The sequence below is a fragment of the Scyliorhinus torazame genome, chromosome 6, assembly GCF_047496885.1.
Source record: "Scyliorhinus torazame isolate Kashiwa2021f chromosome 6, sScyTor2.1, whole genome shotgun sequence".
Classification (NCBI taxonomy): Eukaryota; Metazoa; Chordata; class Chondrichthyes; order Carcharhiniformes; family Scyliorhinidae; genus Scyliorhinus; species Scyliorhinus torazame.
Genome location: NC_092712.1, coordinates 24,790,606 through 24,818,329, shown reverse-complemented (window position 1 = coordinate 24,818,329; position 27,724 = coordinate 24,790,606). Strand labels below are relative to the sequence as shown.

The following is a 27,724-nucleotide window of genomic DNA, read 5'->3' as shown; positions in this document are numbered from 1 at the left end:
AATGCAGGGCTGGAAGATACCCGCCCCATGCAGGGCTGGAAGATAACCGGCCAATGCAGGGCTGGAAGATACCCGCCCCATGCAGGGCTGGAAGATACCCGCCCCATGCAGGGCTGGAAGATACCCGTCCCATGAAGGGTTGGAAGGTACTTTCCCCCTGCAGGGCTGCATGTACTGGGCTGGAAGATACTCGCCCTGTACTGGGCTGGAAGATACTCGCCCCGTGCCTGGCGGGAAGGGAAAGTACTCGCCACTGAACTGCCGGTCCTGGAGAGACTGGCCCGGTGCCGGTCCTGGAGAGACTGGCCCGGTGCCGGTCCGGGAGAGACTGGCCCGGTGCCGGTCCGGGAGAGACTGGCCCGGTGCCGGTCCGGGAGAGACTGGCCCGGTGCCGGTCCGGGAGTGACTGGCCCGGTGCCGGTCCGGGAGAGACTGGCCCGGTGCCGGTCCGGGAGTGACTGGCCCGGTGCCGGTCCGGGAGAGACTGGCCCGGTGCCGGTCCGGGAGAGACTGGCCCGGTGCCGGTCCGGGAGTGACTGGCCCGGTGCCGGTCCGGGAGAGACTGGCCCGGTGCCGGTCCGGGAGAGACTGGCCCGGTGCCGGTCCGGGAGAGACTGGCCCGGTGCCGGTCCGGGAGAGACTGGCCCGGTGCCGGTCCGGGAGAGACTGGCCCGGTGCCGGTCCGGGAGAGACTGGCCCGGTGCCGGTCCGGGAGAGACTGGCCCGGTGCCGGTCCGGGAGTGACTGGCCCGGTGCCGGTCCGGGAGAGACTGGCCCGGTGCCGGTCCGGGAGAGACTGGCCCGGTGCCGGTCCGGGAGAGACTGGCCCGGTGCCGGTCCGGGAGAGACTGGCCCGGTGCCGGTCCGGGAGAGACTGGCCCGGTGCCGGTCCGGGAGAGACTGGCCTGGTGCCGGTCCGGGAGAGACTGGCCCGGTGCCGGTCCGGGAGAGACTGGCCCGGTGCCGGTCCGGGAGTGACTGGCCCGGTGCCGGTCCGGGAGAGACTGGCCCGGTGCCGGTCCGGGAGTGACTGGCCCGGTGCCGGTCCGGGAGAGACTGGCCCGGTGCCGGTCCGGGAGAGACTGGCCCGGTGCCGGTCCGGGAGAGACTGGCCCGGTGCCGGTCCGGGAGTGACTGGCCCGGTGCCGGTCCGGGAGAGACTGGCCCGGTGCCGGTCCGGGAGAGACTGGCCCGGTGCCGGTCCGGGAGAGACTGGCCCGGTGCCGGTCCGGGAGAGACTGGCCCGGTGCCGGTCCGGGAGAGACTGGCCCGGTGCCGGTCCGGGAGTGACTGGCCCGGTGCCGGTCCGGGAGAGACTGGCCCGGTGCCGGTCCGGGAGAGACTGGCCCGGTGCCGGTCCGGGAGAGACTGGCCCGGTGCCGGTCCGGGAGAGACTGGCCCGGTGCCGGTCCGGGAGAGACTGGCCCGGTGCCGGTCCGGGAGAGACTGGCCAGGTGCCGGTCCGGGAGAGACTGGCCCGGTGCCGGTCCGGGAGAGACTGGCCCGGTGCCGGTCCGGGAGATACTGGCCCGGTGCCGGTCCGGGAGAGACTGGCCCGGTGCCGGTCCGGGAGTGACTGGCCCGGTGCCGGTCCGGGAGAGACTGGCCCGGTGCCGGTCCGGGAGAGACTGGCCCGGTGCCGGTCCGGGAGAGACTGGCCCGGTGCCGGTCCGGGAGAGACTGGCCCGGTGACGGTCCGGGAGAGACTGGCCCGGTGCCGGTCCGGGAGAGACTGGCCCGGTGCCGGTCCGGGAGAGACTGGCCCGGTGCCGGTCCGGGAGTGACTGGCCCGGTGCCGGTCCGGGAGAGACTGGCCCGGTGCCGGTCCGGGAGAGACTGGCCCGGTGCCGGTCCTGGAGAGACTGGCCCGGTGCCGGTCCGGGAGAGACTGGCCCGGTGCCGGTCCGGGAGAGACTGGCCCGGTGCCGGTCCTGGAGAGACTGGCCCGGTGCCGGTCCGGGAGAGACTGGCCCGGTGCCGGTCCGGGAGAGACTGGCCCGGTGCCGGTCCGGGAGAGACTGGCCCGGTGCCGGTCCGGGAGAGACTGGCCCGGTGCCGGTCCGGAAGTGACTGGCCCGGTGCCGGTCCGGGAGAGACTGACCCGGTGCCGGTCCGGGAGTGACTGGCCCGGTGCCGGTCCGGGAGAGACTGGCCCGGTGCCGGTCCGGGAGAGACTGGCCCGGTGCCGGTCCGGTAGTGACTGGCCCGGTGCCGGTCCGGGAGAGACTGGCCCGGTGCCGGTCCGGGAAAGACTGGCCCGGTGCCGGTCCGGGAGAGACTGGCCCGGTGCCGGTCCGGGAGAGACTGGCCCGGTGCCGGTCCGGGAGAGACCGGCCCGGTGCCGGTCCGGGAGAGACTGGCCCGGTGCCGGTCCGGGAGAGACTGGCCCGGTGCCGGTCCGGGAGAGACTGGCCCGGTGCCGGTCCGGGAGTGACTGGCCCGGTGCCGGTCCGGGAGAGACTGGCCCGGTGCCGGTCCGGGAGAGACTGGCCCGGTGCCGGTCCGGGAGAGACTGGCCCGGTGCCGGTCCGGGAGAGACTGGCCCGGTGCCGGTCCGGGAGAGACTGGCCCGGTGCCGGTCCGGGAGAGACTGGCCCGGTGCCGGTCCGGGAGAGACTGGCCCGGTGCCGGTCCGGGAGAGACTGGCCCGGTGCCGGTCCGGGAGAGACTGGCCCGGTGCCGGTCCGGGATAGAGGTTATTTTTCTTTTTTAAATAAATTTAGGGTACCCAATTCATTTTTTCCAATTAAGGGGCAATTTAGCGCGGCCAATCCACCCACCCTGCACAGCTTTGGGTGGTGGGGGTGAGACCCACGCAGACACGGGGAGAATGTGCAAACTCCACACGGACAGTGACCAGGAGCTGGGATCGAACCCTGGTCCTCGATGCCATGAGGCAGCAGTGCTAACCACTGCACCACCGAGCGCCCTGGGCCAGGCGAGAGTCAGGGAGTGACCCAAGCCATCACACTCTGGCCCACTCACACTCTAATGTTGGTATTAATTGCTCTTTTTGAAATTATGTATTACTTTGACGGGGTTTTATTTTTGCTCACCAAGTGGTTTATTTCCTTTGTACCTCAACTTTATTTTATGTTGTGCCCACCCTCAACTTTCTCAAATTTGCTTGTTGGCCCCGTGAGGGAGAAGGACATGGAAATGTGGCTCTCAAGTGAAAGGTTGGACAAGCCTGATCGAGAAGTTCAGACAATTCAACAATGCAACCAGGTACGAATAAGCAAATTGAACTGACATGCTCCTCATAAAAAGAATTACCAGGAAAAGTCCTTGAAGAGGAATAACTCCCAACAACTTTAGAGTCAAATTATGAACTGTTTTCCTTCAAAAAGGTGCTGTGGCAGCAAAACAGACAATTCAGATACCAAAAGCCCTGGGCGCGATTCACCGATCGCGGGACTAAGTGTCCGCACTGTCATGACGGCGCGAAACGAGCGCGGGCAGTAGCGATTCTGGCCCCCACAGGGTGTCAGCACGGCGCTGGAGTGGTTCATGCCGCTCCAGCCTTACATTGTGGCACGGACTGGGGGCGGCGCCAACCCGCGCATGCACAGTAGCGAAGCGGCAACCAACGCATGCGCGGTAGACTCACGGAACACTCTGGTCCCGGGATTCTGGGGCCGGAAGCGCAACAAAGTAGGCCAGTGGGGGGGGGGGGGGGGGGGGGGGGGGGGGAAGAGGCCGGCCCGCTGAACGCTGAGCCCCGATCGTGGGCCAGACCCCATCGGAGGCCCCCTGAGGACGGAGCCCCCCTCCCCCCCAAGCCACCTTCGCGCAGAGTTCCCGCCGGCAGCGATCAGGTGTGGACGGCGCCGGCGGGCCTCTGCTTTTTCCGCTCGGCCGCTCGGCACATCTGGGCCAGAGAATCGGCGGCCCGGCGGTGTGCAGCGGCCCTCGACCGGCGCCGCGCCAGAGCAAACAGCGCCGATTCTCCGCACCTCGGGGAATCGCGCGCCGGAGTCGGGGCGTGGTGATTCTCCGGCCCGGCGCGGGGCTGGGAGAATCCCGCCCCCTGACTTTTAACCAAGTTCCATTTTAAAACCACCATTTCAAACTAATGGTGGTTAGCACTGCTGCCTCACAGCGGCAGCTACCTGGGTTCGATCCCGGCCTTGGGTGACTGTGTGGTGTCTGCACTCTCTCCCCGTGTCTGCGTGGGTTTCCTCCGGGTACTCCGGTTTCCTCCCACAGTCCAAAGATGTGCGGGTTAGGTGGGGTTACGGGGTTAGGGGAGGGGGTAGGGGAGGGGGTCTGGGTGGGTGCGCGTTCAGGGGTCGATGCAGACCCGATGGGCTTCTTTGGCCATACTGTCTTTTGAGATGTTTTGTGATCAGAAAGGGATGCTTTATAAATGCAAGCTATTCTTTTTCCTCCCAGCCTGCTTGCTTTTCTGTCTCGAACCCAAAGTACTGATTCCAATTGTTTCAGTCCTACTCCCCCTACATCCCAGAGGACTAGCCGGTTTAGCTCAGTTGGCTAGACGGCTGGTTTGTGATGCGGAGAGATGCCAATGGCTGGTTCAATTCCTGAACCGGCTGAGGTTATTCCCCGCCTTCTCAACCTTGCCCCTCGCCTGAGGTGTGATGACACTCAGGTTAAATCACCACCAGTCAGCTCTCAAAGGGGAGAGTAGCCTCTGCTACAATTAGAATCAGTCAGAGATGGAAATACAAGCAGGCAGTCCTACTGCAGCCAGTTAACTCTGTCCGAGATGCACATGAACGATACAAACTCAGCAGAACGGGGAAGATAAATCTGCAGATTTGCTACACCGCAGCACTAGTACTGTCACCAGGAGACGTAACACAAAAGGGGGAGCCAATCTTTTCTGGCACCCAAAGGGTTATTTCGGAAGAGAGCACGAGTGGCACGGCAGGAAATCTAATCAGCTTCCGAACAAGTTGCAGCATTACAGTATGGCTGCCTCATCTCTTCTTGAAACTCCTGCTGCACTAATAATGTCTCACGGGACAGTGTGCGCCAAAAGGTGCTTTATATTAAATTTGTTACAATTACGGCAAAGAACAGCCCTTGTATATAGCGCATCACTTTGAGCAGAGGAATAGCAATATTATAATGCATCATTTCATCACAGCTCTCTGCTCTCATCTTCTGTCGGGTGACATGAAAGTGCACATCCCAATGGCCTTCTCGCTTTTAGAGCTGTTCCTGGCGTGTCGATGATTGTCAGCACTGCAGTCTATTCTTGAAGGCACAATCTGTTCTCTCTCGCTGCAATTTGCTCCCCTCCCCTGGTATCAATACAATGACTTTCTTGTTAAGACACAGACCCCATGGACATTCCAGTGCCACACTCAACTCGCTGCTCTTCTGGCAGGAAGCGCCTCCTGAGTGTCCGATTAAGGAGGCACCACAATTGAGCTCAGCTCTGCCCCTTATGCTGGGAGTCAGTGATCGGGAGTCAGAGGAGGGCTGGTTCAGCTCCCTTAAATCTGGGACCTTTCTGATCAGTTTGGTTAGACAGCAAGGGAAGCGGGAAGAAAACCTGATTGATTTAACTGACATTGCCAAAAGAAGAAGACAAATCTGTTGCGTTTAGTTCTGTGCCGGCTTCCAGAGTGGAGGGAAGCGACGTGAGGGGGAAAGAATGATGGTGGGAAGCCTTACTGTTCTGAGCCTAAGAGTCCTTAACCAAGCTAAACAAGATGCAATTGCACAGACCCAGAAGCTGGAGGTTTACTTCTCAGGAGTAATAAGGTGGGACGGGGAATGGGTAAGGCACAACAGCCCCCCTCGTGCAAAGCCAGGAAATCCCCATTCCAACATGCCAGTGAATACAGTGAAGGATGTCTGTACTGGGACAGTAAAACCTCTGACCAGCAAGTGGCATTACCTGGAACATGAGGGTCTGTCAGCCCTTCCGGGATGACCCACTGATCCACTTGAAGCTTGAGGGCGTTGACCTCGTCGATGTCCCCGGGGACTCTGCGGAGACACAGAAGGAGCACACAGCAGCAGTCAATGTTATTCAGGCTCATTTGTCAGCGGCCAGCCCAGTCCACTAACCTGTCTCTGTCTCCGTGCTGTGCTTCAAACTATCCATCTTGTAAGCAACTGACCCTCCTCCCTCCCCCTATTTCTGCCTGCCAAATGAAACAAGTTTCAGAGTCATGGCTTTGTGCGGCCATGATTAACAGGAGACTAATGAGGCCAATAGGCCAGGCCAGAGCTGAGCAATGTAAAGCTACAGACAAACAAACAGGACAACAGATGCACGTTTGAGGCAATTTTCCTTCTTTACAAACCTCCAATGCTGTGGGATTGAGCTGCCCAGCTTCTGGTACTGCAGACCTCCTGGATCTCCGGGAATTAAAGACCAAGCTCCAGGATTTTTCCGAGAGCAGCACTCAGGAGAAAAGGCACAGGAGCTTTAAGAAGTGATCCCTCCCTTTTTGTGAAAATTAAATGTCTTGCTTATAAAAAGCACTGGAGGTTGGGAAGAGGCCACCGTGTCAGGAAAAGGAAAGTCTGCTCCTTTTCCAGGGGATGAAAGATGCGGAGACAGGATGGACATATCGAGTGACCAAAGCTGGGAACCTGGGGGTGAGGAGGTTGGAGACAAGAATTCAGATGATGAAACCTTGGGAATACACTCAACCCCTGTTGACAATTGACCAAGAGACACTTCATTGCCTGAGAAAGATATTGGAACTTGTGGGATAAACAGAAATGGTTTGAAAATACATTTTCAAAGTTATTGGGAAAGTGTTAGATTGACAAATTGGACAACCAAGTACTCAATTTTCTTTATAAGTTCTGTCTGCCTGGATCTGTTCAATCAGTGGGCAGTATTCTTCACCTTGTGTAGTTGACCTCACAATTCGGGCCAATGGGTGACTGTTCTTTGTTTCCTCCGTCCCTTCTTAGTTTCCTATTCCCTCCCTCCTTTCCTGACTCTTTCTGCGGGACGGTTTCACGGCAGGCAGTAATCCTGAAAACCGGCAGTGAAGTGACATTAACTGTGAGCATGATTTCACCAAGGTTTATTAGATGATTAAAGAAACGGGATGTGTCCGCGCAGAAAGTATCAACTAAATAAGGTGGGAGTGGGGGAGAATCGTGATCGCAACCACAAATTCGGCAAGGCCAGATCTAGGTCAGCTGTCGGGAGGAGGATCTTTTCCCAGGGAATAGTGGAAGTCTCGAACAGGTTGCAAGTTTATGTGGCGAACGTTCATTCACTAAATTGCCTCAAGAGGGAACTGCAACAGTTTTTGGCAGAGGCTGGCATCACCGCATACTAACGGCATGTGCCATGTAACAGTAATCAGGACCAGGCTGAACTCTAGGCAAGCTTTCATTGCCCAAGGGGGTTTGGAGAGGAATTTTCACTGAAGCCAGAGCTTTGATATTGCTTTTCTAACAAGAATACACGGTTTTCAGATAAGGTTGGGCAGCATCTGGATTACACACAAGCCTCCAGAGTTGTGTGGGAGATGTGGGATGAAGCAGTCTGCCAGTATCATATGTTCCCACCAGGGTTCTCTATGCTCCATCGTTTAAGGCTGGGTTAGACAAACGTTTGGTCTGTTAGGGAATCAAGGGAGCAGCCAGGAACGTGGAGTTGAAGCCCAAGATCAACGGTCACCATATTGAATAGCGGTCGAGGGTTCTACCTTGGCTCCTATTCCTTGTGTTTTATGTTTGCCTGATCAATGAGCAGGGCCATCCTGGCCTGACCTGATTACACACAACATGCACACAGACATTCACACAAACTAACTTTTCATCAAGGACGAGAGGAATCAGCTTGGGCTGATAGGTGGTACGTAACATTTGCGGCACACAAGTGGCAGGCAATGACCATTGCCAACAGGAGCTATTTAAATAATCTTCCCATGACATTCAATGGCATTACCATCACTGAATCCTCCATTACCACCATCCTTGGGGTTACCATTGACCAGACGCTGAGCTGGCTAGCCATATAAATACTGTGGCTACAAGAGTAGGTCAGAGGCCGGGAATTCTGTGACGAGTAACTCACCTCCAGACTCCCCAAAGCCTGTCCACCATCTACAAGGCTCAAGAGTGTAAGTCATGACGGCACGGTAGCATAGTGGTTAGCACTGCTGCTTCACAGCGCCAGGGTCCCAGGTTTGATTTCCGGCTTGGGTCACTGTCTGTGCGGAGTCTGCATGTTCTCCCCGTGTCTGCGTGGGTTTCCTCCGGGTGCTCCGGTTTTCTCCCACAAGTCACAAAAGACGTGTTGGTAGGTGATTGGATATTCTGAATTCTCCCTCAGTGTATCCGGAAACAGGCGCCGGAATGTGGCGACTAGGGGATTTTCACAGTAACTTCATTGCAGTGTTAATGTAAGCCTACTTGTGACAATAATAAAGATTATTATTAATGGAATACTCTCCACTTGCCTGGATGAATGCAGCTTCAACAACACCCAAGGGGCTTGACACCATCCACGTCAAAGCAGCCCGCTGACTCGGCACCCCATCCACCACCTTCAACATCCATTCCCTCCACCACCGATGCACAGTAACAGCTGTGTGTAGCATCTACAAGAATCACTGTGGGAACTCACCAAGGCTCCTTCGACAGCACCTTCGGAGCCTGCGACCTCTACCATCTAGAAGGACAAGGGCAGCAGGCATGTGCAAACCACACCACCTGCAAGATCTCCCCCAAGCCACTCAATACCCTGACTGGGAAATAAATCGCAGTTCCTCCACTGTTGCTGGCCCCAAATCCTGAAACTCGCTCCCTCACAGCACTGTGGGTGTATCGACAGCGCATGGTCTGCAATAGTTTGGAGGCTGCTCACCACGACCTTCTCAAGGGCAATAAATGCTGGCCTAACCTGTGTTGCTCAAAACCCGTGAAAGGAAAAAAGCCTGGCTTATTGTTTAAACATTTTTCTACCTTTCCCCAATCCAGTCTTTAACATAGGGATAGTGAGGTCCATTACAAGTACAAAGACCTAGACGAGTTATGAGGATGAAAGATGATAAAAATGCATTTGGCATGATTTGAGAATGCAAGATTCCCTCTTATAAATCTTGACTTTTTCTATTATTTACTTGAACATTCACAAATCTTTTGATAAAGATCACAAGAAAGGCACAAAATGAGGACATAACATTGAAGGTGGATAAATAGATGTGGAAAATAACAGACAATAGAAGGTGGAAAGCCAATTTGATCGGTGCTGGGTGGAGTGCACTGATTGACCTCGATACAGAAGCCAATTATAAGCTTTCTAACACCAAAGGAGAGAAGGGACGATATCTGAGACAAAGGATGCAGCGATGGATTTAATGAAGATTGAGACTGATTACATGATTAGCAGGACAAATGACATTGAAAATTTAATGAGAAATGGAAAGTATTTTTTTCCATCAAGCTATTAAACTAAATTGAATGTCAAGAAATGGCAGACTTGCTAAATAATTACTTTGTAATAATAATCTTTATTATTGACACAAGTAGGCTTACATTAACACTGTGATGAGGTTACTGTGAAAAGCCCCTAGTCGCCACATTCCGGCGCCTGTACGGGTACAGAGGGAGAATTCAGAATGTCCAAATTACTTGACAAGCACGTCTTTCGGGACTTGTTGGAGGAAACCGGAGCACCCGGAGGAAACCCACGCAGGCACAGGGAGAAAGTGCAGATTCCGTACAGAGAGTGACCCGTTCCGGGAATCGAACCTGGGTCTCTAGCGCTGTGAAGCAAGAATGCTAACCACTGTGCTACCGTGTTGCAGTCTTCACAGTGGATGGAGAAGATAAATACCAGAGATGTGGGTAAAACTGGAAGGAAATCAAGGAGAGAATCCTACAAGATTGAATACAAGTTTAAAAAAGGTAGTGGAGAAAATAATCCGACTGATAATTGACAAGACCCCAGGACCTGATGGTGACTACCACAGGACATTAACGCAGGTGAGAAACTGTGGCTGTGTTAGTGCTGATCCACTAAGCTCTCTCGATTCAGGAATTCTCTCCTTGGATTCGGAAATCACTGATCACAGGGCGGCACGGTGGCGCAGTGGTTAGCACTGCTGCCTCAGGGTGATGAGGAGCCAGGTCCGATCCCAACCCCGGGTCACTGTCCATGTGGAGTTTGCACATTCTCCCATTGTCTGTGTGGGCTTCACCCCCACAACCCAATGATGGAAAGGAAAGGTGGATCGGCCACGCTAAATTGCCCTTAATTGGAAAAAAGAATTGGGCACTTTAAATTTATTTAAAAACAAGAAAAGCACAGATCACACTTTAAAAAATGATTTCATGGCATGTGGGCGTCACTGGCGAGGTCAGCATTTATTGCACATCTTTAAATAACCTGAATAGATTGGTGGTGAGCTGCCTTCTTGAACCGCTGCAGTCCATGTGGTGGAGGCACACCCAATGTGCTCTTAGGGAGTTCCAGGATTTTGACCCAACAACAGTGAAGGAACAGCCGATATATTTCCAAGTAAGGCTGGTGTTGTTCTGGAGGAGAACCTCCAGGTGGCAGTGTTCCCCCGCCTATCCCCTACCCCCAAGAACGTTGATAGTTTGGGATTTAGCAATGGTAATGTCACTGACTGTCAAGGGGAGATGATCATTGTTGTGTTGTGTGAATGTTATAAGCCACTGAACAGCCCAAGCCTGAATGTTGTCCAGGTCTTGCTGCATTTGGATACAGACTGCTTCAGTATGTGAGGAGTGGCGAATGCTGCTGAACATTGTGCAGTCATCAGCAAATATCCCCACTTCTGACCTGATGATGGAAGGGAGGTCACTAATCAAACAGCCTTTTACACTCCTGCAGTGATGCCCTGGGGCTGAGATGGTTGGCTTCCGACAACCACAACCATCTTCCTTTGTGCTAGGTATGACTCCAACCAGTTGAGGGATTTCCTTCAATTGTGTTGGGGCTCCGGGGTCAAATGATGCCTGGATGTCAGGGACTGTTGCTCTCACCTCACCTTGTTAATTCATCTCTATTGTCCATGTTTGGACCAAAGCTGTAATGAGTCGGAACTGAATGATCCTGCTGGAACCTAAAATGAGCATTTGCAAGTAGGTTATTGCTGTGCAAGTCCCACATAATAGCATTGTTGACCACAGCTTCTATCACTTTGCTCATGATTGTGTAGACTGACAGTAATTAGCCGAATGGACTTCTCCTGTTTTTTGTGGACAGGACATATTTGGTCAATTTTACACATTGTCAGGTAGATCATAGAATTTACAGTGCAGAAGGAGGCCATTTGGCCCATCGAGTCTGCCCAGGCCCTTGGAAAGAGCACCCTACCTAAGCCCATACCTCCACCCGATGCCCACACATCCACCCTATCCCCGTAAATTCACCTCACCATTTTTGGACACTAAGGGTAATTTAGCATAGCCAATCCACCTTAGCCGGCACGTCTTTGGACTGTGGGAGGAAACCGGAGCACCCGGAGGAAACCCACGCAGACTCGGGGAGAACGTGCAGACCCCTCACAGACAGTAACCCAAGCCGGGAATCGAACCTGGGACTCTGGAGCTGTGAAGCAACAGTGCTAACCACTGTGCTACCATGCTGCCCATGCCGGTGTTGTTCTTGTATTGGAACATTTTGGCTAGGGGCAGGGCTGGTTCTGGAGCAAATGTCTTCGGTACTTTGTTGGGATGTTATCAGGTTGCATAGCTTTTGTTTTACCCAATGCCTTCAGTTATTTCTTGATGTCAACTGGAGTGAATCAAATTGACATCTGTGGTACTGGGGACCTCAGAAGGTGGCTAAGATGGATCATCCACCCAGCACGTCTGACTGAAGGTGGTTGCAAATGCGTCAGCCTGCTCTTTTGCTCTCCTGTACTGGGCTCCCACACAATTGAGGACGGAGATGTTTGCGGAGCCTCCTCCTCCAGTTAGTTGTTTTCATGGCTGGGTGTGGCAGGACAGACAGCTTGGTGAGAGAAAGGAGCTTTGGTGTGCGACATAATATACATGCATAGTTCTGGTTAATATTGGGACCAGTAAGGAGAGCTTGGAGAAATCAAACCTTCAGATGACCAAGATGTGGCGGAGGGTTTCAGCTGCAGTGGAATGAGAAATGTTGAACAAAGATAATGGTGATTACGATGTGGGCTTTGAGATTCAGCTCTCAGGAGTCGAAAAAGATACCAAGTTCAGACTTGAGAAAGAATGGAGCACCTTTAACGAACGGCAAATAGGGTGGCTTCAATCTTGCTGACATTACATTGGAGAAGGGTTTTTAATGATGTTGGCCAAGTAGTGATTGTGGATTTAAGAAGGCAGGAAAGTAGCGCTCGGTGGCCTGAAAGCTGACTGACCATTGTTAAGTAATGGGTTAAGAGACATTCCAATTAGGCGGCGGGGGCGGGGCGGGGGGGTGGGGGTTCACCCAAGATGACTGAAGTGAAGGGGTCAAAAACAATTGTGGAAAATACCTTAGAACAGAATCCTGGGCAATGCCAAGAAGGTGGATCTCCCAGAGGGGAGAAGATGGGACAGAAGTCTGACTGACAATGAATGACTTTTGGAAGAGAAAGGTTTCAGGGGTGGGAGGAAATTTGCTTTGCAGGTGAAGAATTGTGGCCTTTGCAGTTGCCAAGGTCGTGGGGTTTGAAGTTCAGCTCAGGCTCTAACAGGATGATGTGGTTCAAAGCAGCTAGCTTTGTTGATGATTCACTGCGCTGGTGTCTCTCTCATGATGAACTGCCCCAATAATCCCTCCAGCATATTAATATTACATGTGGGTGCTTTAATGAAATGACACAGCTATAAATGAAAGTGAAAGCACACATTTTGCAATCCTATCAATCTGTCACCCACCAGTGGCTTTCTGACCCATCATTTGTGGAAAGGCACATTTGTTTTCTCTTCCCTGTCAGCTTGATTTAATTGGTAGCAAGAACTCCCGCCCTATAAACCAAGAATTCAAGGGATGTGCAGGGTGTGTCTGCGTGCCCAGGAATACCTCTGAAGTACAAGTTGCACTCTAACTGTTGAGCACATAACCTGGGCTGGAAATCATCACGGTCACTTTCAGCACAGAAAACGGCCTTTTCGTTCATTGTGCCAATGCCATCCCTTGAAAAGAGCTATCGAAGGAGCCCCCAATCTTGTCCTGCAAAAGTTAAGTTGAAAAGGCGTGTGTGCGGCACGCATGTGTGCGGCTGTGTGGTTTGACTAGCCTGAGAAAAGGGCTGCCGAAACTGTGCCTCTTGTAGTCTTCCATCATTTATAAAACAATGCGCTCTAAAGATAGTCATTGTGTGAAGCATGTTGAGACAACATATGCTGCCTATTATGCAGAACACAATGTCATCATAACTTCCTGAAATCAGAATTAGATTTGTTAAGCAGATCCGGGACATTTTGTACATCAGGGATCTGTCCGTGATGAATGCTTTGTTGGAAAGGGCAGTCACCGCTTGTGGTGCACTATGGGCTCTTCCTTACCCCATTCTCTCAATTGCTTCTAATCTCTGACAAGCTCAAGTCAATTCCAATTAATTTCTTCAATCAGTCAATGAATGTCTTCAGCTTTATCTACACCAATAGATGAAAAGGTGTTGGGAGGAGGCTTGTGTGGAATATAAATGATCAGTTGTGACTTAGGGTCTGTTCCTGTGCTGCAGACTTGGTGTTATTCATCAAAGCTTAACGACGTTTTTTTGGTATTGAAGAAAGGAGTTTCTGTAGCTCCACTTGGTGGGATCCAGAGGAGATTCACAAGAATGATCCCTGGAATGAAGAGCTTCTCATATGAGGAGTGGTTGAGAATTCTGGGTCTGTACTCGTTGGAGTTTAGAAGGATGAGGGGGATCCCACTGAAACTTGCAGGATACTGCGAGGCCTGGATAGAATGGACGTGGAGAGAATGTTTCCACGTGTAGGAAAAATTAGAACCAGTGGGCTCAGCCTCAGACTAAAAGGACGATCGTTTAAAACTGAGATGAGGAGGAATTTCTTCAGCCAGAGGATGGTGAATCTGTGGAACTCTTTGCCGCAGAAGGCTGAGGAGGCCAAATCACTGAGTGTCTTTAAGACAGAGATAGATAGGTTCTTGATTAAGAAGGGCAGGAGGATGGAGATGGGAAACATTATCAGCCATGATTGAATGGCGGAGCAGACATGATGGGCTGAATGGCCTAATTCTGCTCCGATATCTTATGGATTACCAAATTTGACCAGGGCCATTGCTCCGTTCCAGCCTACAATCCCTGCTGTGTGTGAGGAAGACATTGAGAACATTGTCACTGGAACGGCGGAAGTTGAGGGGTGAACCGATAGATGTCTACAAGATTACGAGGGGCATGGACAGAGTGGATAGTCAGAGGCTTTTTTGCTGGGTGGAAGAGTCAATTACTCGGGGGCATAGGTTTAAGGTGCGAGGGGCAAGGTTTAAAGAAGATGTACTAGGCAGGTTTTTTATACAGAAGGTGGTGGGAGCCTGGAACTCGCTGCCGGGGGAGGTAATGGAAGCAGATACGACAGTGACTTTTAAAGGGCGCCTTGACAAATACATGAATAGGATGGGAATAGAGGGATATGGTCCCTGGAAGGGGAGGGGGTTTACGTTCAGACGGGCAGCATGGTCGGTGCAGACTTGGAGGTTCCTGTGCTGTAATTTTCTTTGTTGTATGTATTTCATATGATGCCTCACATTGTCAGAGAGCCTGACTTTGCAGTCCACAGACACCAGGGTAGCCCAAGTCAAATTTGATACAGGTCACCCACGTACGGTGGGAAAAGCTCAAGGGACTCCTCCACCTGTTCCTAAGTTCCACTTGCCCAGTGTATTGGAATGTGGTATGTGTGAATCGTATCCAACCAAAGGATTGACAATAACCTGATTCAATAAACTGTCAGGTCAGCAAGTGTTACCTGAAGATGCCCTCAGTCTGTGCTCCATTGAGTTTCAACACTTCCTCCGAGAGTCTGGTTTGGACCCATGGCAACTGTCGGTCTGGATAGTGCTCATGTTGCATGTTCATGATCTCGTCCAGGGAGCTACCAAACATGGACGGGCAGAAAACAGCATTTGTGGCATGCCTGATCTCGTCTGTGCTGGGTTTCCGTAGTCCCTGTTTGGATAACAAGAGGAAAAGACATTGTTCCTTTGTCTCTTTCAATATACTCCTTCCATTCCAACACTCCAATTTGAAGCAATGACCACAAGGACAGGCAGCATCTGATCAAGGATCTCACCCTCAACTCACAATCAAATTGTCAGAACTGACAGCAGAGAGACAGATCATTCAACTCAACTAATCTCTCTTGATATTTATCCTCAACAAAAACCTCCTCTCAACATATTTCCCTCAACTTATTAGCATAACCTTCTATTCCTTTCTCTTTCATGTATTTATCTATCTACGTCCTCAATGCGTATGTGCTATTCATCTCAACTGCAGCATGTGGCTCTCATGTCTGGGTAGACTGGTTTCTTCTGAATTCTGTATTGCATTTTTTATTCCTACACCAATAGAAACAGGCACCCTGGGGCCGATTCTCCGAGCCCTGTGCCGGGCCGGAGAATCGCCGCAACCGCGCAACGACGCCGGTGCGCGATTCTCTGAGGAGCGGAGAATCGCCGCCATTTGCACCGGGGCGTTTGACGCGGCGCCGGAGGCCGCCGATTCTCCAGCCCGGATGGGCCGAGTGGCTGCGCAGATACGACAGCGTCCCGCCGGCGCCGTTCACCCCTGGTCACTGCCGGCGGGAACTCTGCGTGAAGGTCGGGGGGGGGGACGGGACTCCGTCCCGGGGGGTGGGGGCTCTGATGGAGTCTGGCCCGCGATCGGGGCCCACCGATCGGCGGGCCGGCCTCTCCCCCCCCTGGGGCCTACTTTCCTGCGCGGCCGGCCCCTGAACACCGAAGCCATGTTGAGTCGGGGCCGGCACGGGTAAGAAGTCCCCCGCGCATGCGCAGGTTGGCGCGGCGCCCATTTGGTGCCGGGAAGAGAGGCTGGAGCGGCGTGAACCGCTCCAGCGCCGTGCTGGACCCCTGTGGGAGCCAGAATCGGTCGTCCCCGTGCCCATTTTGAGTCATCGTGAAATGCGACGGCGTTCACGACGGCGCGAACACGTGGGCTCCATTTGGGAGAATCGCCCCCCCCCCATGTTAGCTAACCCACACCCAAGCTGTAACAAACTGGAACAGCAATGCTGCTGCCTCACTGTGCTGTAACAATCTGGAACAGCAATGCTGCTGCCTCACTGTGCTGTAACAAACTGGAACAGCAATGCTGCTGTCTCACTGTGCTGTAACAAACTGGAACAGCAATGCTGCTGTCTCACTGTGCTGTAACAAACTGGAACTGCAATGCTGCTGTCTCACTGTGCTGTAACAAACTGGAACAGCAATGCTGCTGTCTCACTGTGCTGTAACAAACTGGAACAGCAATGCTGCTGTCTCACTGCTGTAACAAACTGGAACAGCAATGCTGCTGCCTCACTGTGCTGTAACAATCTGGAACAGCAATGCTGCTGCCTCACTGTGCTGTAACAAACTGGAACAGCAATGCTGCCTCACTGTGCTGTAACAAACTGGAACAGCAATGCTGCCTCACTGTGCCGTAACAGACTGGGACAGCAATGCTGCTGTCTCACTGTGCTGTAACAAACTGGAATAGCAATGCTGCTGCCTCACTGTGCTGTAACAATCTGGAACAGCAATGCTGCTGCCTCACTGTGCTGTAACAAACTGGAACAGCAATGCTGCCTCACTGTGCTGTAACAAACTGGAACAGCAATGCTACCTCACTGCGCTGTAACAGACTGGGACAGCAATGCTGCTGTCTCACTGTGCTGTAACAAACTGGAACAGCAATGCTGCTGCCTCACTGTGCTGTAACAAACCGGAACAACAATGATGCTGTCTCACTGTGCTGTAACAAACTGGAACAGCAATGCTGCTGTCTCACTGTGCTGTAACAAACTGGAACAGCAATGCTGCTGTCTCACTGTGCTGTAACAAACTGGGACAGCAATGCTGCTGTCTCACTGTGCTGTAACAAACTGGAACAGCAATGCTGCTGTCTCACTGTGCTGTAACAAACTGGAACAGCAATGCTACTGTCTCACTGTGCTGTAACAAACTGGAACAGCAATGCTACTGTCTCACTGTGCTGTAACAAACTGGAACAGTAATGCTGCTGTCTCACTGTGCTGTACCAAACTGGAACAGCAATGCTGCTGTCTCACTGTGCTGTAACAAACTGGAACAGCAATGCTGCCGTCTCACTGTGCTGTACAAACTGGAACAGCAAAGCTGCTGCCTCACTGTGCTGTAACAAACTGGAACAGCAATGCTGCTGTCTCACTGTGCTGTAACAAACTGGAACAGCAATGCTGCTGTCTCACTGTGCTGTAACAAACTGGAACAGCAATGCTGCTGTCTCACTGTGCTGTAACAAACTGGAACAGCAATGCTGCTGTCTCACTGTGCTGTAACAAACTGGAACTGCAATGCTGCTGCCTCACTGTGCTGTAACAAACTGGAACAGCAATGCTGCTGTCTCGCTGTGCTGTAACAAACTGGAACAGCAATGCTGCTGTCTCACTGTGCTGTAACAAACTGGAACAGCAATGCTGCTGTGTCACTGTGCTGTAACAAACTGGAACAGCAATGCTGCTGCCTCACTGTGCTGTAACAAACTGGAACAGCAATGCTGCTGTCTCACTGTGCTGTAACAAACTGGAACAGCAATGCTGCTGTCTCACTGTGCTGTAACAAACTGGAACAGCAATGCTGCTGTCTCACTGTGCTGTAACAAACTGGAACTGCAATGCTGCTGTCTCACTGTGCTGTAACAAACTGGAACAGCAATGCTGCTGTCTCACTGTGCTGTAACAAACTGGAACAGCAATGCTGCTGTCTCACTGCTGTAACAAACTGGAACAGCAATGCTGCTGCCTCACTGTGCTGTAACAAACTGGAACTGCAATGCTGCTGTCTCACTGTGCTGTAACAAACTGGAACAACAATGCTGCTGTCTCACTGTGCTGTAACAAACTGAAACAGCAATGCTGCTGTCTCACTGTGCTGTAACAAACTGGAACAGCAATGCTGCTGTCTCACTGTGCTGCAGGGGCGGATCTACTATGAAACTAATGAAGCTTAAGCTTCAGGGCCCCTAATCCTGGAGGGGCCCCAGAAGCGACTTTAGTCCACATTGCTTAAAAATTTTGGGTCTACTGTCTGAGAAGGGGTTTTAAAAAAATAATAATGTTAATAATATAGCGTAATTCAATACAAAATAATAGCTAAAATAAAAATTTAAAGGTTTTTAAAGTATCATGTTGGCTAGCCGTAAAAGAAAAACATTCAAATTAAGGATGTTTCATTCTAAATATATTTAATATAAAATAATTATAAATAATTCAAAACACTATTAACATGTATGACAGAAATACAAACACTAGATGACGTGTCGTAACAAAAAAGGGGAGCCGTTGAAAAGGCAATCACATTGCTAACGTGGATTTTCAATGTGATAGCACTCATGATAGCGATCTAGACAAGAATTGTTTTCAATAAAGTGTTCATAAGGATACAATAAATGTTATATTTAGAAAAGGTAAGTAATAAAAGTGAAATAGTGTCAGATTACCCTAAGCCTATTGTTTTTATGAAGAGGTGAACGGAAGGTAGGCTACGACCACATAGCCTAGGCTAATACTATATTACAAGTATTTATTAAAAAGTAATAAAAGGGTGAATTTGTGTTAAATTACAGGTGTTTATTATGAAAAGTGTTCAAATAATGGTAAACTTGTGTTACATTACCTCAGCCTATGAGTTTTGGTGGCCTAGTCTTGCCTAACTTAGTCTAGCCTAGCGTAGGCTAGCTTGAACATAGCCTAGCTTAGCCTATTTAGCTTATTTATTATAAATCTTAAAAAATTGCGCTTTACTTTCTGAGAAGGGGTTTAAAATAAAACCTTTCTCAGAAAGTAGACCTAATTTTTTTTCCTTTCAAAGCATGCGACAACAGTCGCACAACTCAAATTGATTCATTTTTTGTTGCATATATTTCAACAACCCCAAAGTTTGAGAGTCAGCAGCACAGACGTTGTAAAGGTGGAGTGTCGCGGTAAGTTGGCTGTTCTGCTGTGGCGAATGTAATTTTTTCCCCTTTTTAACAGAGGTCAAGACCCTAGAGGAATAACAATGAGTTCACAAAAGTACTTAAGTGGATACCAAAAACGCAAACTCAATGAAAAGCGATCTGACAAAATTTCTAAATGTCAAAAACTAACAAACAATTTTACAATGTCAAGTTTGTCAACACCTACAGTTGAAACAAGGCTAACAAACACCATTGAAGCCAGTGATAGTGCACAAACCGTGGGAGCTCTTTCTAGCAATATTCAACACACTGTTGATGCTTTTGATACAGATGACGATCACAGTGGTCAACATGAAAGTACCGCGGAACAAGCAGAGACTGCGCAGAAACATGAACCAGGAAGCAAATTCAGTGATTCCAAAGAATACAGTGACCTCGAAAACTGGCCCATAACAGTTGATAATGATTTCATACAGAATTGTTTAATGCAAGACATAGGTTTTTTTTCAAAATAAAAAACCAGATGATGTATATACCGAATCAAGCAGGGTTTACAAGGAGCAAAACAGAAGTTTCTCAAACAAATATTTTGAAAGAAGATTGAAAAATGGCCAGACTGTGATGAGATCCTGGTTAATTTACTCAAAGAGCAAAGGCTGTATATACTGTTTTGTTTTTAAAATCTTTTCTAAATGCCAAACATCACTTGCAACAGGTGGGTTTTCTGACTGGATGAATGTACTCAGAACTCTGGAGAATCATGAAGACAGCATGGAACATAAGAGGTCGATGTTGTGTTGGAAAACAAGAAAGTCAAATAAAAATACTGTGGATCAGCAACTTGAAGAACAGATGAGAAAAACCATACAGTACTATTTTGAAGTACTGAAAAGAGTTGCCGCTGTTATAAAGTTTTAAAGTGAAAGAGGTCTGGCATTTAGAGGTCATGAGGAGAAGTGGGGCTCAGCAAATAATGGAAACTTCATGGGGGCCATTGAACTTATTCAACCCATTTTTACATGAACATTTTGAGAAATGTAAAAATGAAAAAGTAAATGCTACTTACCTATCCAAACCCGTGTATGAAGAATTGATAGAAATCATGGGAAAACATGTGCAAGGTGAAATTGTGAATCAAATCAACAACCTAGACACCAAATACTACTCTATTATTGTTGACCACGCCTGACCTGACACATGTTGACCAGCTGGTAATTGTGGTTTGATACTGCTATAATGGAAAACCCTGCGAGAGATTTTTTACATTTTTACCGGTAAAAAACCATTCATCCACAACCTTGTTCAACAAAATAGAACAAGTCCTGGGTGAACATAAGCTTTCACTTGAAAATATCCGTGGTCAGTTCTATGATGATGCATCTAACATGAAGGGCTCGGAGAAAGGACTGCAAGCACTTTTTAAGAACATTAACAGGTACGCAGACTATGTACCATGTGCAGTCCATTCACTTAACCTTGTTGGAGAAAAGGCAGTGTCTACTGTACCTGAAGTTGTTGACTATTTTGGTATTTTGCAGGAGCTGTATGTTTTCTTTTCTGGATCTCCACGAAGATGGGGGATTTTAAACACACAGGGCAATCTACATTTTTCTCTAAAGAACTCAAGTGTAATTAGATGGTCTGGACACTGTGAAGCAGTCCGGGCAATTAAAAATGGATATATGGGTATTTTACAAACTCTCAAACATATTTTTGAAGACTCAGAAGAGAAGCCTGAATGTAAACGAGATGCAAAGAATTTATACCACAAGTTGGTAAAGCTGGAATATGCTATTTCAACAGTTGTTTGGGAAGAAGTGCTGGAGCGTTTCAACAAAACAAGTAAGAAACTCCAAACCCCTGGTATTGATGTATTTGAAGGTTATCTTCTGCTATCATCTTTACTTTCGTTTGTTAAAGAACTCAGAGAAAATTCAGCCGATAGGATTGCACACTATGAATCAGAAGCAAAAGGTTTGTGTGAAGATATCACCTCAAGTTATTCTGATGCTTCCAAACGCATTGTTACAAGGACATTTTCAGAAGGAACAAGTGGTATTGCTTCTTTGAGAGGAGCTGACAAATTTAGGACAGAAGTTCTATATCAACTCTATGACTGATTGATAATCCAGGTACGCAAGTGGATTGACCCATATGAGCAGATTGCAAAAAAGTTCAAGTTCCTCTCAGAATTGGTGAACAATTCTGAAATTGATGAGGACAGTATTAAACTTATAATTTTGTATTACAAAGATGATATTGACCACAAATTAGTAAACGAGTGTTATCAGTTCAAAGAATATTTGCACCTTAGGAAATCCCAGGACACAGAAGAAAACACGCCCTCTAAAATGCAACGCGCAGAAGTTCTTCAGCTTATTTGTGAGCAACGCCAAATTGAAGTGTTCCCCAATATTACTACTGCGCTTAAGCTGTACTTGACAATGCCTATCACGAGCTGTGAAGCAGAAAGGAATTTTTCAAAGCTATCCTTTATAAAGAAGAAATTTCGGTCCACCATGACTGAAGAGCGCTTAAATTCTTTATGCATATTGTCTCTAGAAAATGACATTGCAAGGAAGGTCTCATATGACAAAACTGTACGTGAATATGTTGTTAGAAAAAACTGAAAAAAGAGTATTTTATAAAATGTGCTTCATGTAGTATGTATTCTCATAGGTTTCTAAAATAAAAGATTATATTGACTGTGGTTTTCTATGTTTTATTTCATCATTCTATGATGCATCATGCATGTATATAACATTTCCCGAATTTTCATCCCCCATAACTCGAAAACTATAAGGCAGAGGAAATTTTATTCACACCAGTGACTTTGACATGTGAGATAATCCAGTACAGCAATTTTAATCAAAATCTGAGATGTAGTGGTTAAATGTTTAAACAATTTGTGGTGATCTGTCGTGGATCAACCCCATTGAAGAAGATAACAGTGGTTACCCAGACCTCGTTGCTGGTTGCGAAGGGGCCACCGCAACAGTTCAAGCTTCAGGGCCACAAAAATGTAGGTCCGCCATTGCTGTGCTGTAACAAACTGGGACTGCAATGCTGCCGTCTCACTGTGCTGTAACAAACTGGAACTGCAATGCTGCTGTCTCACTGTGCTGTAACAAACTGGGACTGCAATGCTGCTGCCTCACTGTGCTGTAACAAACTGGAACAGCAATGCTGCTGTCTCACTGTGCTAACAAACTGGAACAGCAATGCTGCTGTCTCACTGTGCTGTAACAAACCGGAACAGCAATGCTGCTGCCTCACTGTGATGTAACAAACTGGAACAGGAATGCTGCTGTCTCACTGTGCTGTAACAAACTGGAACAGCAATGCTGCTGTCTCACTGTGATGTAACAAACTGGAACTGCAATGCTGTCTCACTGTGATGTAACAAACTGGAACAGCAATGCTGTCTCACTGTGCTGTAACAAACTGGAACAGAAATGCTGTCTCACTGTGCTGTAACAAACTGGAACAACAATGCTGCTGTCTCACTGTGATGTAACAAACTGGAACAGCAATGGTGCTGTCTCACTGTGCTGTAACAAACTGGAACAACAATGCTGTCTCACTGTGCTGTAACAAACTGGAACTGCAATGCTGCGGTCTCACTGTGCTGTAACAAACTTGGAACAGCAATGCTGTCTCACTGTGCTGTGACAAACTGGAACAGCAATGCTGCTGTCTCACTGTGCTGTAACAAACTGGAACAACAATGCTGTCTCGCTGTGCTGTAACAAACTGGAACTGCAATGCTGCTGCCTCACTGTGCTGTAACAAACTGGAACAACAATGCTGTCTCGCTGTGCTGTAACAAACTGGAACAGCAATGCTGCTGTCTCACTGTGCTGTAACAAACAGGGACAGCAATGCTGCTGTCTCACTGTGCTGTAACAAACTGGAACAGCAATGCTGCTGTCTAACTGTGCTGTAACAATCTGGAACAGCAATGCTGCTGTCTCACTGTGCTGTAACAAACTGGAACAGCAATGCTGCCGTCTCACTGTGCTCTAACAAACTGGAACAACAATGCTGTCTCACTGTGCTGTAACAAACTGGAACAGCAATGCTGCTGTCTCGCTGTACTGTAACAAACTGGAACAGCAATGCTGCTGCCTCACTGTGCTGTAACAAACTGGAACAGCAATGCTGCTGCCTCACTGTGCTGTAACAAACTGGAACAGCAATGATGCTGTCTCACTGTGCTGTAACAAACTGGGACAGCAATGCTGCTGTCTCACTGTGCTGTAACAAACTGGACCAACAATGCTGCTATCTCACTGTGCTGTAACAGACTGGAACAGCAATGCTGCTGTCTCACTGTGCTGTAACAAACTGGAACAGCAATGCTGCTGTCTCACTGTGCTGTAACAAACTGGAACAACAACGCTGTCTCACTGTGCTGTAACAAACTGGAACAACAATGCTGCTGTCTCACTGCGCTGTAACAAACTGGAACAGCAATGCTGCTGTCTCACTGTGCTGTAACAAACTGGAACAGCAATGCTGCTGTCTCACTGTGCTGTACCAAACTGGAACAGCAATGCTGCTGTCTCACTGTGCTGTAACAAACTGGAACAACAATGCTGCTGCCTCACTGTGCTGTAAAAAACTGAACAGCAATGCTGCTGCCTCACTGTGCTGTAACAAACTGGAACAGCAATGCTGCCGTCTCACTGTGCTGTAACAAACTGGAACTGCAATGCTGCTGTCTCACTGTGATGTAACAAACTGGAACAGCAATGCTGCTGTCTCACTGTGATGTAACAAACTGGAACAGCAATGCTGCTGTCTCACTGTGCTGTAACAAACTGGAACTGCAATGCTGCTGTCTCACTGTGCTGTAACAAACTACAACAGTAATGCTGCTGTCTCACTGTGATGTAACAAACTGGAACTGCAATGCTGCTATCTCAATCTGGTGTAACAAACTGGAACAGCAATGCTGCTGTCTCACTGTGCTGTAACAAACTACAACAGTAATGCTGCTGTCTCACTCTGGTGTAACAAACTGGAACAGCAAAGCTGCTGCCTCACTGTGCTGTAACAAACTGGAACAGCAATGCTGCTGCCTCACTGTGCTGTAACAAACTGGAACAGCAATGCTGCTGTTCGATTTCAGTCGATTTCGGCGGCGTGAGAACAGCTGGTGAGTGGTGAGTCAGTTTCAGCGGGAGCATTGCGGAAGGAGGTTGCTGGGAGGTAAGTCAACCTTTAAAAGCACTTGTCTTTGCAGGGGCAGGCCAGTCGATTTCAGCGGCGTGAGAACAGCTGGTGAGTGGTGAGTCAGTTTCAGCGGGAGCATTGCGGAAGGAGGTTGCTGGGAGGTAAGTCAACCTTTAAAAGCACTTGTCTTTGCAGGGGCAGGCCAGTCGATTTCGGCGGCGTGAGAACAGCTGGTGAGTGGTGAGTCAGTTTCAGCGGGAGCATTGCGGAAGGAGGTTGCTGGGAGGTAAGTCAACCTTTAAAAGCACTTGTCTTTGCAGGGGCAGGCCAGTCGATTTCGGTGGCGTGAGAACAGCTGGTGAGTGGTGAGTCAGTTTCAGCGGGAGCATTGCGGAAGGAGGTTGCTGGGAGGTAAGTCAACCTTTATAAGCACTTGTCTTTGCAGGGGCAGGCCAGTCGATTTCGGCGGCGTGAGAACAGCTGGTGAGTGGTGAGTCAGTTTCAGAGGGAGCATTGAGGAAGGAGGTTGCTGGGAGGTAAGTCAACCTTTAAAAGCACTTGTCTTTGCAGGGGCAGGCCAGTCGATTTCGGCGGCGTGAGAACAGCTGGTGAGTGGTGAGTCAGTTTCAGCGGGAGCATTGCGGAAGGAGGTTGCTGGGAGGTAAGTCAACCTTTAAAAGCACTTGTCTTTGCAGGGGCAGGCCAGTCGATTTCGGCGGCGTGAGAACAGCTGGTGAGTGGTGAGTCAGTTTCAGCGGGAGCATTGCGGAAGGAGGTTGCTGGGAGGTAAGTCAACCTTTAAAAACACTTGTCTTTGCAGGGGCAGGCCAGTCGATTTCGGCGGCGTGAGAACAGCTGGTGAGTGGTGAGTCAGTTTCAGCGGGAGCATTGCGGAAGGAGGTTGCTGGGAGGTAAGTCAACCTTTAAAAGCACTTGTCTTTGCAGGGGCAGGCCAGTCGATTTCGGCGGCGTGAGAACAGCTGGTGAGTGGTGAGTCAGTTTCAGCGGGAGCATTGCGGAAGGAGGTTGCTGGGAGGTAAGTCAACCTTTAAAAGCACTTGTCTTTGCAGGGGCAGGCCAGTCGATTTCGGCGGCGTGAGAACAGCTGGTGAGTGGTGAGTCAGTTTCAGAGGGAGCATTGAGGAAGGAGGTTGCTGGGAGGTAAGTCAACCTTTAAAAGCACTTGTCTTTGCAGGGGCAGGCCAGTCGATTTCGGCGGCGTGAGAACAGCTGGTGAGTGGTGAGTCAGTTTCAGCGGGAGCATTGCGGAAGGAGGTTGCTGGGAGGTAAGTCAACCTTTAAAAGCACTTGTCTTTGCAGGGGCAGGCCAGTCGATTTCAGCGGCGTGAGAACAGCTGGTGAGTGGTGAGTCAGTTTCAGCGGGAGCATTGCGGAAGGAGGTTGCTGGGAGGTAAGTCAACCTTTAAAAGCACTTGTCTTTGCAGGGGCAGGCCAGTCGATTTCGGCGGCGTGAGAACAGCTGGTGAGTGGTGAGTCAGTTTCAGCGGGAGCATTGCGGAAGGAGGTTGCTGGGAGGTAAGTCAACCTTTAAAAGCACTTGTCTTTGCAGGGGCAGGCCAGTCGATTTCGGCGGCGTGAGAACAGCTGGTGAGTGGTGAGTCAGTTTCAGCGGGAGCATTGCGGAAGGAGGTTGCTGGGAGGTAAGTCAACCTTTAAAAGCACTTGTCTTTGCAGGGGCAGGCCAGTCGATTTCGGCGGCGTGAGAACAGCTGGTGAGTGGTGAGTCAGTTTCAGCGGGAGCATTGCGGAAGGAGGTTGCTGGGAGGTAAGTCAACCTTTAAAAACACTTGTCTTTGCAGGGGCAGGCCAGTCGATTTCGGCGGCGTGAGAACAGCTGGTGAGTGGTGAGTCAGTTTCAGCGGGAGCATTGCGGAAGGAGGTTGCTGGGAGGTAAGTCAACCTTTAAAAGCACTTGTCTTTGCAGGGGCAGGCCAGTCGATTTCGGCGGCGTGAGAACAGCTGGTGAGTGGTGAGTCAGTTTCAGCGGGAGCATTGCGGAAGGAGGTTGCTGGGAGGTAAGTCAACCTTTAAAAACACTTGTCTTTGCAGGGGCAGGCCAGTCGATTTCGGCGGCGTGAGAACAGCTGGTGAGTGGTGAGTCAGTTTCAGCGGGAGCATTGCGGAAGGAGGTTGCTGGGAGGTAAGTCAACCTTTAAAAGCACTTGTCTTTGCAGGGGCAGGCCAGTCGATTTCGGCGGCGTGAGAACAGCTGGTGAGTGGTGAGTCAGTTTCAGCGGGAGCATTGCGGAAGGAGGTTGCTGGGAGGTAAGTCAACCTTTAAAAGCACTTGTCTTTGCAGGGGCAGGCCAGTCAATTTCGGCGGCGTGAGAACAGCTGGTGAGTGGTGAGTCAGTTTCAGCGGGAGCATTGCGGAAGGAGGTTGCTGGGAGGTAAGTCAACCTTTAAAAGCACTTGTCTTTGCAGGGGCAGGCCAGTCGATTTCGGCGGCGTGAGAACAGCTGGCTGGTTAGTCAATTTCAGCAGGAGCTGAGAATTTTTTATTTATTTTTTATTTTAAATTAGTTTTTTAGGTGGGAACAGGAAGTCGACCTGCGGACGTCTGGGAAGACCCTCCCCAATAAATTCTGGTGGAGAGGAAACCCGAGACACTACACGTGTAGTGTCTCCCACCCGCCCTCCTCCTCTAACCTAATAATAAAACCCATTGGTCTGAGGTAAGTGCCATATTTTATTATATTATTATTATTTTTTAGCCAGATCTTGGTAGAAAGTTAGAGGAATGGCAGGGAAGGGAGTGCAATGTTCCTCCTGCAGGATGTTTGAGGTGAGGGATGCAGTTAGTGTCCCTGCTGATTTTACCTGCAGGAAGTGCTGCCATCTCCAGCTCCTCCAAGACCGAGTTAGGGAACTGGAGCTGGAGTTGGAAGAACTTCGGATCATTCGGGAGGCAGAAGGGGTCATAGATAGCAGCTTCAGGGAATTAGTTACACCAAAGATTGGAGATAGGTGGGTAACTGTAAGAGGGACTGGGAAAAAACAGTCAGTGCAGGGATCCCCTGCGGTCGTACCCCTGAGAAACAAGTATACCGCTTTGGATACTTGTGGGGGGGACGACTTACCAGGGGTAAGCCATGGGGTACGGGCCTCTGGCACGGAGTCTGTCCCTGTTGCTCAGAAGGGAAGGGGGGAGAGGAGCAGAGCATTAGTAATTGGGGACTCTATAGTCAGGGGCACAGATAGGAGATTTTGTGGGAGCGTGAGAGACTCACGTTTGGTATGTTGCCTCCCAGGTGCAAGGGTACGTGATGTCTCGGATCGTGGTTTCCGGGTCCTTAGGGGGGAGGGGGAGCAGCCCCAAGTCGTGGTCCACATTGGCACCAACGACATAGGTAGGAAAGGGGACAAGGATGTCAGGCAGGCTTTCAGGGAGCTAGGATGGAAGCTCAGAACTAGAACAAACAGAGTTGTTGTCTCTGGGTTGTTGCCCG

The 27,724-nt window shown here is 50.1% G+C and overlaps 1 protein-coding gene across 4 annotated transcripts in view; it reads right to left on the bottom strand.

Moving 5' to 3' along the window:
- Positions 1-27,724, bottom strand: part of arhgap39 (Rho GTPase activating protein 39) — a 753,810-nt gene that overhangs the window by 11,735 nt on the left and 714,351 nt on the right. For all 4 annotated transcript variants that reach the window (XM_072508028.1, XM_072508029.1, XM_072508030.1 and 1 more), the window contains 2 exons: positions 14,887-15,086; positions 5,873-5,964 (listed from right to left, as the gene is read on the bottom strand). In XM_072508028.1, the coding sequence (XP_072364129.1) occupies positions 5,873-5,964; positions 14,887-15,086 (292 nt within the window). The remainder of the gene's footprint in view (positions 1-5,872; positions 5,965-14,886; positions 15,087-27,724) is intronic.